A 13,917-nucleotide genomic window follows, 5' to 3' on the forward strand; every position below is an offset into this window, starting at 1 on the left:
AAAATAAGCCAGAAGAGGAAGAAAATGGAGAAGAAAAGAAAAGGAGAGAAGGAAGAGAGGCCAGTCAGTGGAGGGCACATGAATGAGAGCAGTTTGTCTGTTTTGCTGAGAAGGAAGTTGAAATTCAGGATTATCCTGCCTCTAGAAGGTTATTCGATCTCCTTTTGGTGAGAAAGGACCTTGAAATGTCAATGTAACCTCATCTTCCTTTGCTCACAGATCTTGGCAGACATTTGTTCAGGCTCTGATGACAGTACCTACTTTGAAAATTGGGGAAGGTCCATGTAATTGCATCTTAGCAGATGACAGACATTTAGAAAGGCAATCATTGAAGTGTTACTGTCATTTCTGTAAGATAAAATACTGTAAGTCAAAGGAAGAGAGAAAAGAAAACAGGGCAGTGACTTGATGCCTACTTTCTCTTTATTGAACTCCTTCACTCTCTCCCGGGTATCCAGTCTCTAGGAGACCAAAGACAAAAATGGTGTGCAGAGGTTGCAGACTGAACAGAAGTTCACTTGCTCCTTGTTAGAATAACAACCAGTTAAAGTTGATATCATCAGTATATCTAGGAAGGAATGGTCTCTAGATCTTTCTAATGTATGTCAGTAATCAGATTTCGTATATTTTATGGGTCTTCAATTCTTGGCTCTGTTTTATACTCTTAGCCTTCCCAAAGCCCTTATACTAGCTAAAAGACGCATTCGAGTTTAAGGGGACAGAGAACTTGGCAGGATGCACCTCTGTGGCTGGCACATTCTCCAAATCACAACATCTGTATTTTATTTCTTCGTCCCCTGAAGTCCCCACACTGGCTCATACCAGGGCCAAACTGTGGGTAAGGGAACTTATTTTATTCAGTCTTCCTCATAAACAACTGGTTTGTTTTTAAATTCAGGATCATACAAGAAGCTCAGAAGATATACATGGGATCAGATCCTGGGTCAACCACTCTGTGACCTTAGGCAAGACACTTAAGCTCTCTTCACCTACATGGTCTTAGCTGTAAAAGTGAGAGGGGTTGGCCTTCCAAGATTATTTTTGAGTATTAAAGACATTATCATGGGGCACCTGGGTGGCTCAGTCGGTTGAGCATCCGACTTCGTCTCGGGTCATGATCTCACGGTTTGTGGGTTTGAGCCCCGTGTCAGGCTCTGTGCTGAACTCTTGCTCAGAGCCAGGAGTCTGCTTCGGATTCTGTGTCTCCTTCTCTCTCTGCTCCTCCCCCCGCTCACGCTCTGTCTCACTCTGTCTCTCAAAAATAAATAAATGTAAAAACAAAATTTATATATATAAAAAAAAGAGACAGTAACTATCTTAGAGCCATCTTGTGGACCCTGAAACTCGAAGGCACACAATTTGAGGACTAGAGAATGGAGAGAGTGAAGTAGCCTGAGAAAGGAAGAATGCATTTCATCAATGAAAACGCAGGGAACATTTCACATTACCAGAATTTTACAGAAATTAGTTAAGAAGAACTTAGCATGCCATTGAATATATTTTTCTTCCAAGGCAAAAAGCATTTGAGTATTTTTGCCTTGTACTCTCTTCTTGACCAGTTTTGAAACATATAAAATTAAGAGTTATCCATCTCTTTGTTAAGAAATGTTTTTCTGTTGCTCAAACTAATTGTTTCTTTAAATCTCAACATTTTCCATTTCTTAAGAATACCCTTCAGAGGAAAATAATTCTTCCTATCACATTTGCAGGATTTTTTCTTCTTTTTATCCTAATGTATTTTGCATGACTTTTAAAGTTTCTGGCCACTTTGAGTATTTGCAGTACCTTTTAAAATACCATTTCTTAAGCACCCTTATAAATGCATTAGTGGACAATTTATTATAGTTCTATACACAGTGTGACATGTTCTCACAGTAGCTGCGTCATTCTGGGTTTGTTATGTTTTATGAAATGTTCCTGTAATGCCAGTAAACAGAAAAAGTCTTACAGGAAAAGAGGGATTGGGGGGGAAACATCAAGTCTTCAAGAAGGATCCCAGCACTTGGGTACTGACAGGATTTGCCCTTAGAACCCACAAAACGAATGAGGTGCTGAGAACTGGCAGAAAGAATAACATATATCCAACTGTGAACAAAGAAATCTAATCAATCTACTCCTGTGTTCAAAGATAGGTTACAGTGATCTGTAGGAAGTAGAGTTGTTTAAACGGACCTCCATCTCTAAGAGGAGTAGCGACTTTGAACAGTGACCGCCATATAATCTCAGGGGCACTTCAAAAGAAAAGGAAACCATTTCTTCTTTATTTCAAACTCTCAGAGTCTGATTCCCATTCTGGGAACATCAGAGCAAGCACTGAATATTGTCAACAACTAACTCTGCGCTTGTCTGTCTTTATAAGTGGGGAAAAAAGCCGGCAAGGATGGGCCTCTTTCCTGAGTTATATACTTTGTGAGGGGAGGTGAAAAGGCTGCACGTCCAATGGGCATTTTGATTCATGCTCTTCACAGCCTGGTTAAAATTCTCATTCCCAACCAGAACAGACGCAAAAATGGGCAGGTCAAAGGGATGGGTCAGAGAAGCAGATCCTGCCCAAGCCAAGTGTGTTTGGATTTCCTTAGACACCAAGAATGCACACGGTTCTCGTTGCTCTCCACGGCAGTTCCAAACCCAACATTTGAACCTCTATTCCCTCACTGTGTTTAATTTCCCTTCATTTTTGAACGTACTGCGATCTGACTTGCAGTTTGACTCGCGGTGTATATGTGCGTGTGTGTGTACAAAACATTGCGGATTGTATGGTCCTGCTTCAGCAAACCGTAAACTCTGTGAGGGCGGGAACTATCTGTTGACTGCTACCTTCCCAGGGCCTAGAGCAGTGCTGGAAACCCAGGTACTCGTTAAAGAAATATTGGTCGAAATGAATGAGTGAACGAATGAATGACAGCCTTAACAAGTGAGGGGATCAACTTCTCTGAAAATCTGACTGAGAAAACCAATTGTTGTCCTGTAACATGTGGGGCCACTTACAGCCTCTGGGACATTCATATGAGGAAACTCGTTATAACATTAACTTTCCTTGCAGTGACATAATAAAAACGTAGCCAAACTATGAGTTGTGGGGTATTTGTATTGGTGTCGCAGTTTGGAAGTTAATAATTCCTGGAAATGTTGGCAATTCAGGGAAAGTTTACTGAAGACCTTAGCCAGCTAAGAATGGCCAGCCTAAAAATCATGTTATTAGTCCATGACACTGGGGAAAAAAATAGTCACGTTCAGGAGATCATCGTTTGCAGTTAGAAATAGATCTAATAAAGAGCTAATGAATGGGCCACAAAAGCCTCAAACAGATTTCTTCCAGACTAAGGAATGGGCCCTGCTTACTAGAAGAAATAGAGACTCAGGGAACAAGGGGAAGAAGCTCCTGAAGCCATCCTGCAAACCCAAACAGAAACCGAATTTGGGCTAAAATAATGGCATCGGCAAAACCCGTTTAAGATACAAGAAGGCAATGGAGAAAAATTAGAACGTGTCAAATCCAAGAGGAAAATGTCAATGAGAAAATCTAAACAGAAAGCAAATTCCCAAAAGTTTCAGTAAGGAAGGTCCTGGTTAATAACTGAACGTGATGCCCTTGTGGCCCGTGCCTCCGTTCCCCGCCCACAGGAACCCAGGTCTGAGTGACTTTCTAGGGACGTTGAGCTGATGTGTGCAAATAGGGAGATGAGCTGAAGAAGAGAAGGAGAGATGGTTAAAGCAGATGGAGAGGAAGCTCAAAAATTTATCACATGCAGGAAAATTTAAATGAGAGAAAGCGTTTAATCTAGCAAATGAAATCGTTCCTTCAACGTGTCTTTTTAGGTGGGGAAGATAACAGTGACCTGTCAGGACCCTTTCATCATCAGGGATCCCTATTTCCAGAGGCCCCACCATGGAGGAACCATGGATGGCACGGTCTCCTCGAAGTCTGGGAGGGAATCCTGACCTCCGGCCGACTTGCTTGCCTGGCTGGACAGAAAGTAGTGGCAACCGTGGTGGGAAGAGTCGATTCAGACAGTACTGCCTGCTTTGGCAGAGCCAGAGAGGGGCCAAAGTGTGACTATTACTGCATTGCTGGTTTGTCTGTTGCAATAAAAAATAAGTTCCAGTTAAAAATTAGACTTATGGGGGCACCTGGGTGGGTCAGTCAGTTGAGTGACCTATTCTTGGTTTTGGCTCAGGTCCTGATCTCATGGTCATGAGATCAGGGCTCCGAGTAGGGCTTACTCTGGGCATGGATCCTACTTAAGATTCTCTCTCTCTCTCCCTCTCTCTGTCTCTGTCTCTCTGTCTCTCTTTTTCTCAAAAAAAAAAAAAAAAAAATCGGACCTATGAAGAAAGAGATTAATTCTTCAGAGTGAAATTCTTAAGGTTGTTATTTACCCTTTATACCCCAAACCTTTTTTTTAGGCTTACCTTTTGGAAACTGACATCACTCTTCTTCCCACCTTCTCAAATACAGGACTACATATCAAACTGATTTTAGCTTTTCCATAGGACTTAAGGTCATCATCATGAATATTAGTTGTGACAACATGCTAGATGGATCTGTCACTGCCCCCACACTTGTCAGAGTGTCTGATTCTGTGGCCTTGTGCCAAATGGCTTCACACAACTGCATTTTTCAGTTACAGAGCCTTTTTAGAGTAGTGCCTTCCCCCCGGCCTTCTTTTGCTATTAGAGTTTCTACCCAAGATGTTGCATCTTTCCTTGTAATTTTCTGTTTCCAGACTACTGTGAACTTCAAAACTGGGCAGTGGATCTTAATTATGTGTAGATTAAAAGCCAGTACACAGGGAAAAATCTAATGATGTTTTCTAGTGGTAATGTTCTCATATTTAGACTAGTAGAGACTTTGTGACTCAATTTTGACTACCAGGGAATATGTATTGTCACCAAATAACTGAGCTCCTGAAAGGTGCTACATCATATGTTTACTTTTGAAAATTATTCCGACAAAAGGCTAGGATTTGTTATGAATCAATTATGGTAGGATACAGAGAGCTATTAAAACAGAGTGGGTCTCGTTCAAGGACATTTATCCCATTAAATTTTACTGCATCTCTATGTGCCCCGCTGATCTGTTTAAAACAGGAATGATGGGCGCCCTCCCCTTGAATCTCTTTCAGCTCTGCCACAGGGCTCTGCTGGGCTAGGATAGTTCCTCTCCAAGGCTGTGTAGACTCTTGCACTCACAAGGATGTCTGGCTCTGAGGTACAGGTGACTAACTTTTTTTTATGACAGCAGTGAATTGGTACCTTGGCCGTTTAAATGGAATATTCATCAGAGACACATCCTGGTATCTGGAGTTCAGCTATCTGGTTCAAGACGCAACATTTCAGAAGACTGCCGGAGGTCACTCTTGAAATTTCTCTCACTGGGGTCGGGACTTTTAGGCCCCAGAGTCTTTTAATTATGGATCTGATCTTGCAATTACGTATTACATCAAGCTGATTAGTGCTGTCTTCTAGAAATGGATTAAATCCTGTGGAAAACTAAAGGTAATGAAAGATTGTCCTTCACTTAGACTTTCTCAGTTTCTATTCCAATCTCCAGCCCTATGGCACAATGCCCTGGAAACATGAGGAAAATACCTCGTGGAGACCTTAGTCCCTTTATTGAGTTGGTCTTGGGATCCCAGGCTTCCCATTTCCAAAAGGCACCTGCACTGAGGAGAAGCAGGTAAAGGCAGAGGAGTGGCCAGAACTTCATTTGCATCACCTGATTTTGAATATGTCCGATTAGAATCAATCATGCCTTTTAGGAAGCAGCTTCAAGTGCTGTTTAACTAATGACTCTTCCTTGCAAATACTGCACCCTCTCCCTTTAATGACTCTAACTACTGATTCGTCTCTGAGAGCTCCCTCCCTATGAGTCAAGATGTACAGAAATAAAGTAAGGTGTCATTTCAGGTAGTTATTTAAGGCGATCTACTGAGTATTATCTGTATAAAGAACTCTGTATTAGACTAGGAGGCTACAGTCTTATTCGGGAACTTTCAGAGGATAACACGGAGAAGAGTATATGGTTCAGTTACGGGGCCAAGCCTTGGCAAAACTGTGTGACCAACTGATAATTACTTCTCTTGTCAGCTATCTTCTGAGTCTTTCTTAGGTAATGTAGGATGTAAAAGGCCAAAGAACATGAGTTAAGTGTCTAAATCTGGTAATACAGACTTACCAGGGAAGAGTGGGCAGGTGGAGGTAGGTTTTGTGGAGATCGATCTACACGTGGCTCTGAAAGGACAAGAGAGTTAGATGATCAGAGAAGAGTGGAAAGGAGCAGGAAGAGAGAAAGGAGGAAGGCATAGGGAAGAAGAGTGTGCTCCTGGGCCAGCCAGGGTATCAGCCTGGCTTGGGGACAGGGTGGAAGCAAACTGCTGAAGGCTATCAAAACCAGACCATGTGTGAAGGCTGGATGGTAATTAAGAGCCAGTGAAAATCTTGAGGAAAAAAAAAAGTTATAATTACAGCCATGGTGAAGGGGCACCTGGGTGACTCAGTTGGTTAAGCGTCTAACTCTTGGTTTCTGCTCAGGCCATGATCTTATGGTTTCGTGAGTTCAAGCCCCGTGTTGGCTCTGCACTGATGGTGTGGAGCCTGCTTGGGACGCTCTCTCTCTCTCTCTCTCTCTCTCTCCCTCTCTCTCTAGCCCTCCTCTGCTCACGTAGTCTCTGTCTTTCTCAAAATAAATAAATAAACTGAAAAAAAAATGTAAAGCCATGGTAAAGAAAAATTTGGTATATGAAAGGAATGAAATAAAGTCAGCACAGAGGCTGCTATAGTAATTGAGCCGTAAGTTTCCAAAGGCCTGGACCAGGATGGAGCTCATAAGAATGGAGAAGAAATGGAATAATATACATAAAACATGTTTTAGTTTTATAACTTGAGAAGCCATAAAGTGTGGTGGTAGTTGAGATATGGGAAGATCCTCCAGATGTAAGGGACCCCTCAACTGTGTGGCAGGTCGAATGGATTAGAGAGAAAGCATAGAGAAAGAGGAGATAGACCCTAACACAAGGACGTGTTTGTCATCCGATAAAATAAATACAATTTTTCATTGGCTTCCTCAGAATTTTACTTGGGATAGAAAGAAGGGAAGAGAAGACTTGAGTTTATTTTCAGTTTTGAGAAAAGTATTCAGCTTTCCTGGAGAACTTTTTCCCTCTTTCATTATCAGTGACAGGCCACCCTTCTCTTACGATCCAAACCAGCATCCAAATGAAGTCCCCTTTTTTCTTCATCTTTTCTTTAATCTCCGTATTCAGCCACCCTGAGCTGGAGAGTCTTCCTTTTAAAAGTCTACTTTATTGGGGCACCTGGGTGGCTCAGTTGGTTAAGCGTCCAACTCTTGATTTTGGCTCAGGTCATGACCTCGCAGTTCGTGAGATCGAGCCCCGCATTGGGCTCTATGCTGACGGTGTGGAGTCTGCTTGGGATTTTCTCTCTCTCTCTCTGCTCCTCCCCTGTTCTCTCTTTCTCAAGATAAATAAATAAACTTTAAAAAAGTTACTTTATCATCATCCTGTCCTAAGCCACTTAACTCAACATTTCTTTCATTGGCTATCATGACCAACCGTGTCACAAGTACTTAGGTGGAAGGAGATAGCGCATGTTAGAGTTTGACGTGCCAAAGTACAGTAAAAAGTAGAGAGACGTGAAATTTTCATTTACGAATAAAAATTGCTTTCTCTATCAAATTAAAATACTTGTCTGACTCTGTTGCATTCTAAAAGGAGGCCACTCACTAGGGACTCTCACAGCTGCCTCTGTTCAAGATCTAATCCAAGCAGGGAACCTGCACATTTTGGAAGAGGTGAGGAGAGGTATCCCAACTTGAGCCAAATGGTGGCGTGAGTGAAAAGTCAAATGCACATCTCGGATGGCATAGATGGGGCACTGCCTGAGCCTTTAATCTTTCAAGAGGGGCATCTCTTTCAGGAGCAAGAGCCAAATGGGCTTCTGAAACTTCTGGGTCATGGAAACTTCTGGAAGTCACCACCCCAGAAGTCTTTTCTTTGTTTAGAATGAAGCACGGAGAGCTCCTGGCCATTAGGAAAACCAGGACAGGAAATCACTTTTTTTCCATATACATTTTCTTAGTCCATTTCCCTGGCACATAAAAAACAAGCAAAAAACATCTTAAATGTTGTAGGATTCATAATTCAACATCAACAATTATGTTGTATGCTTACAACATAATTCACCTAGGGGCATCTGGGTGGCTCAGTGGGTTGGGCATCCAACTTCAGCTCAGGTCATGATCTCATGGTTCATGAGTTCGAGCCCCACATTGGGCTCTGTGTTGACAGCTCAGAGCCTGGAACCTGCTTTGGGTTCTGTGTCTCCCTCTCTCTCTGCCCCCCCCCCCCCACTTGCACTCTGTCTCTCTCTCTCAAAAGTAAACGTTAAAAACTTTAAAAAAGAAACATAGTTTACCTAAAGCAATGCAATAACCAGAAATACTTTGAGATTATCAAACATGGCATACTGCAAACTTAATGTAATCAAAATAATTACATTCTGACACCATTCCTTTTTTTAATTAATTAATTTATTTTTGAGAGAGAGAGAGAGACAGAGAGGCAGAGAGAGAGAGAGAGAGTGCACAAGTTGGGGAAGGGCAGAGAGAGAGGGAGACCCAGAATCTGAAGCAGGCTCCAGGCTCTGAGCTGTCCGCACAGAGCCAGATGCGGGGCTTGAACCCACCAACCGTGAGATCGTGACCTGAGCTGAAGTTACACACTTAACCAACTGAGCCACTCAAGTGCCCCTGACACCATTCCCAAAGAACACGGCCAGGTTATGACATCAAATGCAGCATTCTTCATATGATTCATATCCGTACGTTGATGGCTTAATACAGCCAATCTGGATACTTAGGATGTTATTTTCAGCCGGTAAGAACATCTGTTGTATTTTTCAGCTTCTCCAGTTGGCAACGGTTATATCAAGCCTCCGGTTCCACCTGTTTCTGGCACACAGAGAGAGAAAGGGCCGCCGACCATGTTACCCATCAACGTGGACCCAGACAGCAAACCAGGAGAATATGTCCTCAAGAGTTTATTCGTCAACTTTACCACTCAGGCTGAGCGCAAGATTCGCATCATCATGGCAGAGCCTCTGGTGAGTATGCGCCACGACACCTGTTTCAATTCGTCTTTATACTAAATATAGTAGACTTTAAAGCTCTGAGGAAAGATGGATTGTTTTCCCCCAGATTTCCAAAGATGTTTTTGATTCCACAGGTGATTTTTTTTTTTAAAGATTATGATTAAGTTTCCCGATTTAGAGGGGAAAAAAATGAGAGGGGCGCCTCGGTGGCTTAGTCAGTTGAGACTCCAGCTCTTGATCGCGGCTCAGGTCATGATCCCACGGTTTGTAGGCTCTGCACTGACAGTGTGAAGCCTGCTTGGGATTCTCTCTGTCTTTCTCTCTCTCTCTGTCCCTCCCCCACTCATGCTCTCTCTCTCAAAATAAATAAACTTAAAAAAAAATGACAGTCAAGGACTTTAAAAGAATCCTTAGCAAATACATTTCCGTGGCATGTTTCATTACTGCATTTGAACAGTAATAAGCATAATTTAACAACAGGAAGTGTGAGTCCTAGAAAAACTGTGTTCAGAGTCCCTGCCACGCATTTATACTTGAGTCGGAATCTTTTGTCTGTTTTTAAAGTAAATGAGAAAAAAAAATCATTCTTCAAGTGGCTTCCTGGACTTCCAGTTTGAGAACTTGGGTCTCAGCGATCTATTGTCTGAAGAAGTTATTTGGTGAGTCATTTAGAAACACCTCTTTGTTTTCTGAAAGTCGGAGGACAGGAGATCCTCGGCTCACTTACCTTTAGGTCCCTTATTAGACAGATAATGTCCGTGGACGTCAGTATCTTTCTTTGCAGATGATTCTGCTACAAAATAAGGCATGTGTTTCAGCCTTATGTTAATTGCTCTAACAAGGGCTCTAAAGACAGAGTACTGAACCTCAAAAGGACAGTCAGGAAGGAAGAAAGGCCAATGGGCAGATTCAGATTACTTGTTTTCTGACCTTGGCGGGAGAAACACAGTAGGAGAAAAGGCAAGGAATCCAGAGTGACACAGCTTTTTCTATGAAGCTCGGCTTTGTACCTCCTGAGAGGATCCTGGGGCATAAGAAGACGCTGAGAGGTTTGCTTTGCAGCACCAGAGCTTAAAATAATTAAGTATGATGGTGTTAAACCCACAACAAGTCTCTAAACAAATACATAGCAGATGATGTTCGACATCATCTGTTAAAAATGACCTTTGTAAGAATCACAATTGAAGAGTTGGGAAACAAAATTCAAGAATATTTGTTAAGTATATGGTTGCCTGACGGTTACAAATTTTGCATTTTAAAGTTTTTATTAGATCAGTGGAGGTTATCTTTATGAATTCTACCTTCCTATTAGGGAATGTTTCTTGGTTTTATAGTTTTAATCATTTAAACCTCAGTACGGTACCTTTTCCACATTCACTTATTTTTGAAATTTATTTTTCTGCTACTCTTTCTGCTAATAATAGCTAATATTTCTGGAGTACTTACTATGTGCCTGGCACTGTGTTTCATTTAGTGTCTCCTTTAACCTTTACAATAACCTCAGGTAGGTAGTATTTATATCCCCATTTACAGATGGAAACGTTGGCACAGAGAGGGCGAAGTAGTTGCCTAAGGCCACACAGTGTTGATATGAACTCAAGCCTAGTACCTTCAGAGCCCTCCTCTGAACCCTCTACACTCTGTTGCATCTTTACGTGGACGTCCTCACGTGAAGATACCTTCTTTAATGTCTTACAACCAACCAACACAGGGCTCTCCTGTAACTTAAACTGGCCAAAGATCAAGTACCCAAATTCTCATTGCCCCAAATTGTGCTGATCCCTGGAACCCTCTGAGCGCCTGGGTAGATTCTGAGGCTGCCCGGACTCCCTCCCCTGGCAGAGGGTGGGAAGCCAGCTTGGGTCCAGAGGTCACAGGGGAGTTTAAGGAGGAGAGAGCAGTAAGGCACAAGGAGGAGTTATTCCTTCACTGTGGCAGATCAGGGTCTCTGAAATTGTTTGTCATAGTGCATTTCCCTAAGGAGCTGGGAAGTTGTACCAAAGTTTAAAGAGATGCTAAGACTAGGCCCTGACATCTTTTGAGCCATCCCTTTTTCCAAAATAATAGTTTAAATGCCATTATTTGAAACTTTATTAAGTGGGGTAGTTTGGGGCTAACTTTTTCTTCACTCAGCTTGGCATTTGTTTGGATGGCATTTTCTTTTTGGAGTAAACGTCATGTCTAAAAATCTACTATGTGCCATAGCATTCTTTTAATTAGAGGTAGACAATTTTGTTCCTTTCAGTGAGACGCCTTAAACGTCCCTAAACAGGAAAAATGGGAAAGAAAAAGTGTAAGTCCTTTTCACCAGCAAATCTTTATTGTGGGCCTAGAGTGACAGGCCACTGGATGCTGAGTGCCAGGTAGAAGAACATTATGTTCAAGAAATGTATCAGTCAAATTTCAGTATTGTTGCTTTTCATAAAAAGGGGCTATTTATTTCCCCCTGTACTTTTTGGCAGAGACGTAAGCTTCCGTGCCATATCCGTTTCTGGTCTGCTGAAAAATGCTTAGTAATTTTTGTCCTTGTACTTGTGCACTTACGGGGCCATACACGTGAGTCGATTTTGCAGCTCACTGCTGGATTCAAAAAATGTTACTGTGCATTTGTTAGTTCTGTAGCCATAGCAAGAGGTGTTATTTATTTTTTTTGAGAGAGAGAGAGAGAGGGAGCGTTATTTGAGAGAGAGAGAGAGGGAGCGTTATTTGAGAGAGAGAGAGAGAGGGAGCGTGAGCATGGGAGGAGCAGAGAGAGAGACAGAGACAGAGACAGAGTCCCAAGCAGACTCCACACTGCCCACACAGAGCCCAACACGGGGCTCGAATTCACAAACCAGGAGATCATGACCTGAGCGGAGATCAAGAGTCAAACATTTAACTGACTGAGCCACCCAGGCACCCCAAGAGGTGTTATTTTTGATGTTCGTAGAATACATTTAAAGTGAATTCCAATAAAGGCTCACTACTATTTCTCTTGCTCAGATAGGTCTATTTGAAAGACATTGAATCCTTTAAAAGCCTGAGTTTATGTAGCTTTGTATCAAAGCACAAAGTTGTTTTCTTTTTCTTTAATGTAATTGGAACTTGTAGGGGAATGGTAAGGGTAAATTTCAAAAAGTTGGAAGTAGAGATTTATTACTTATGGCAATACTCAGGAATCTCTGTTTTTCAGTTTACTTTCAAAAGACTAAGTTCTTCAAAATTCCACATCAGCCTGCGTGGGATCAGTTATACACAACATCAAAATTAAAGTTGTATCTATGAGTTTCCAATGTCCAAATAGCTAACTTTAATGAAAATAAAAGACAGGAAGGAAAAATATTCTACCAAAATTACATTTTAGCTTGTTTTTCTTTGCAAACATTCTTCACTAGTTTAGCAGTATTGTTCCTTGTGCTCAAAAGATGCTCAGGTCATATCTATTAATATTTGTGGATTAGTCAGTAATTTTACTCTACTTTTATTGCTTCATGGGGTTAGTTTTTTTTTTTTTTAAGTTTATTTATTTATTTTTGAGAGAGAAAAGAGAGGAGAGGCAGTGAGAGAGGGAGAGAGGGAGTCCCAAACAGGCTCCAAGCTGTCAGTGCGGAGCCCAACGTGAGGGCTCAACCTCATGAACCGTGAGATCATGACCTGAGCTGAAGTCAAGTTGGACACTTAATCGACTGAGCCGCCCAGGCGCCCCACTTCATGGGCTTAGTTGATAGCATTTGCTTTTGCCCAGTCCTACCATTATTTTACCTTTCCCATGCCAAGTGTCTTAAACAAGCTAACTTGGATTATCTGTGGCTTTTTAAAATTTTTATTTCAAATTTTAAAAAGTATAGAAAAAAATAATACGGATGTTCATTCCTTTTGTCTCCTACTCTTTCCCTCTGTTTACATTTTCTTCTTCCCAAGGCCCCTGGGTGACTCAGTCGGTTACGTCCAACTTTGGTTCAGGTCATGATCTCACAGTTCAGCAGTTTGAGCCCCCCATCAGTCTCTGTGCTGACAGCTCAGAGCCTGGAGCCTGCTTCCAATTCTGTGTCTCCCTCTCTCTCTCTTCCACTCCCCCACTTGTGCACACTTTATTTCTCTCTCAAAAAATAAATAAACTTTAAAAAAATATTTTTTTAAATAAATACATAAATTTTCTTCTTCCCAAAGTATGTTTTCTGTAATTATTTAAGTAAGAGTCAGTGGGTGGTAAATCACTCAGTCTTATTTATCTAAGAGGTCTTTATTTATCCCTCAGCTATCAGTAATAGTTCAGCTGGGAATAGAATTCTACTTTGACATTTATTCTCCCTCTAGACTTTTGGTGATATATTTCACTATGTTGCCACTATCACTGCTAGGGGAAAGTCTTTGGTTGACTTGTTATTTCTGGATTATTGATTTTTGTTGCGTTTGCTTTTATGGTTTTTCTCTTTGTCTATGGTGTTTTTAAGTTTCACTACACTGTGTTTAGATGTGGCATTATATTTATTTTCTTGTTGGAGACTCTCATGCTTCTTGAATTGATGGTTTATGTCTTTCATCAGTTCTGGAAAACTCTTAGTTATTAATTATTTGAATGTTGCCATTCTTCCATTTTCCCTCTTCTCTTTTTCTTGCATCCCTATTAAATATATATTAGACATTCTCATACTGTATTTCATATCTTTTTACCCTTCTTTTATTATTTTTATCTCTTGCTACTGCAGTCTGAGTAATTTTCTCGGGCCTATCTACAATTCATTAATACTTTCTTGAGCTATGTCTAATCTGTTGTTTAACTTGCCTATTAAGAATTATAATTTTGGTTACTGTATTTTTCATTTC

At 41.3% G+C, this 13,917-nt stretch overlaps 1 protein-coding gene across 10 annotated transcripts in view; it reads left to right on the forward strand.

Annotated features, from left to right (window-relative positions):
• The window catches only part of FRY (FRY microtubule binding protein), a 340,234-nt gene that overhangs the window by 117,781 nt on the left and 208,536 nt on the right, over positions 1–13,917 (forward strand). For 9 of the 10 annotated variants that reach the window (XM_042948349.1, XM_042947801.1, XM_042947961.1 and 6 more), the window contains one exon: positions 8,924–9,123. In XM_042948349.1, the coding sequence (XP_042804283.1) occupies positions 9,004–9,123 (120 nt within the window). In that variant the 5' untranslated portion in view covers positions 8,924–9,003. Of the gene's footprint in view, positions 1–5,242; positions 5,500–8,923; positions 9,124–13,917 lie in introns of those variants that run through there. The other variant, XM_042948273.1, reaches the window with a different exon arrangement.

The sequence above is a fragment of the Panthera leo genome, chromosome A1 (assembly GCF_018350215.1).
Source record: "Panthera leo isolate Ple1 chromosome A1, P.leo_Ple1_pat1.1, whole genome shotgun sequence".
NCBI classification, from domain to species: domain Eukaryota; kingdom Metazoa; phylum Chordata; class Mammalia; order Carnivora; family Felidae; genus Panthera; species Panthera leo.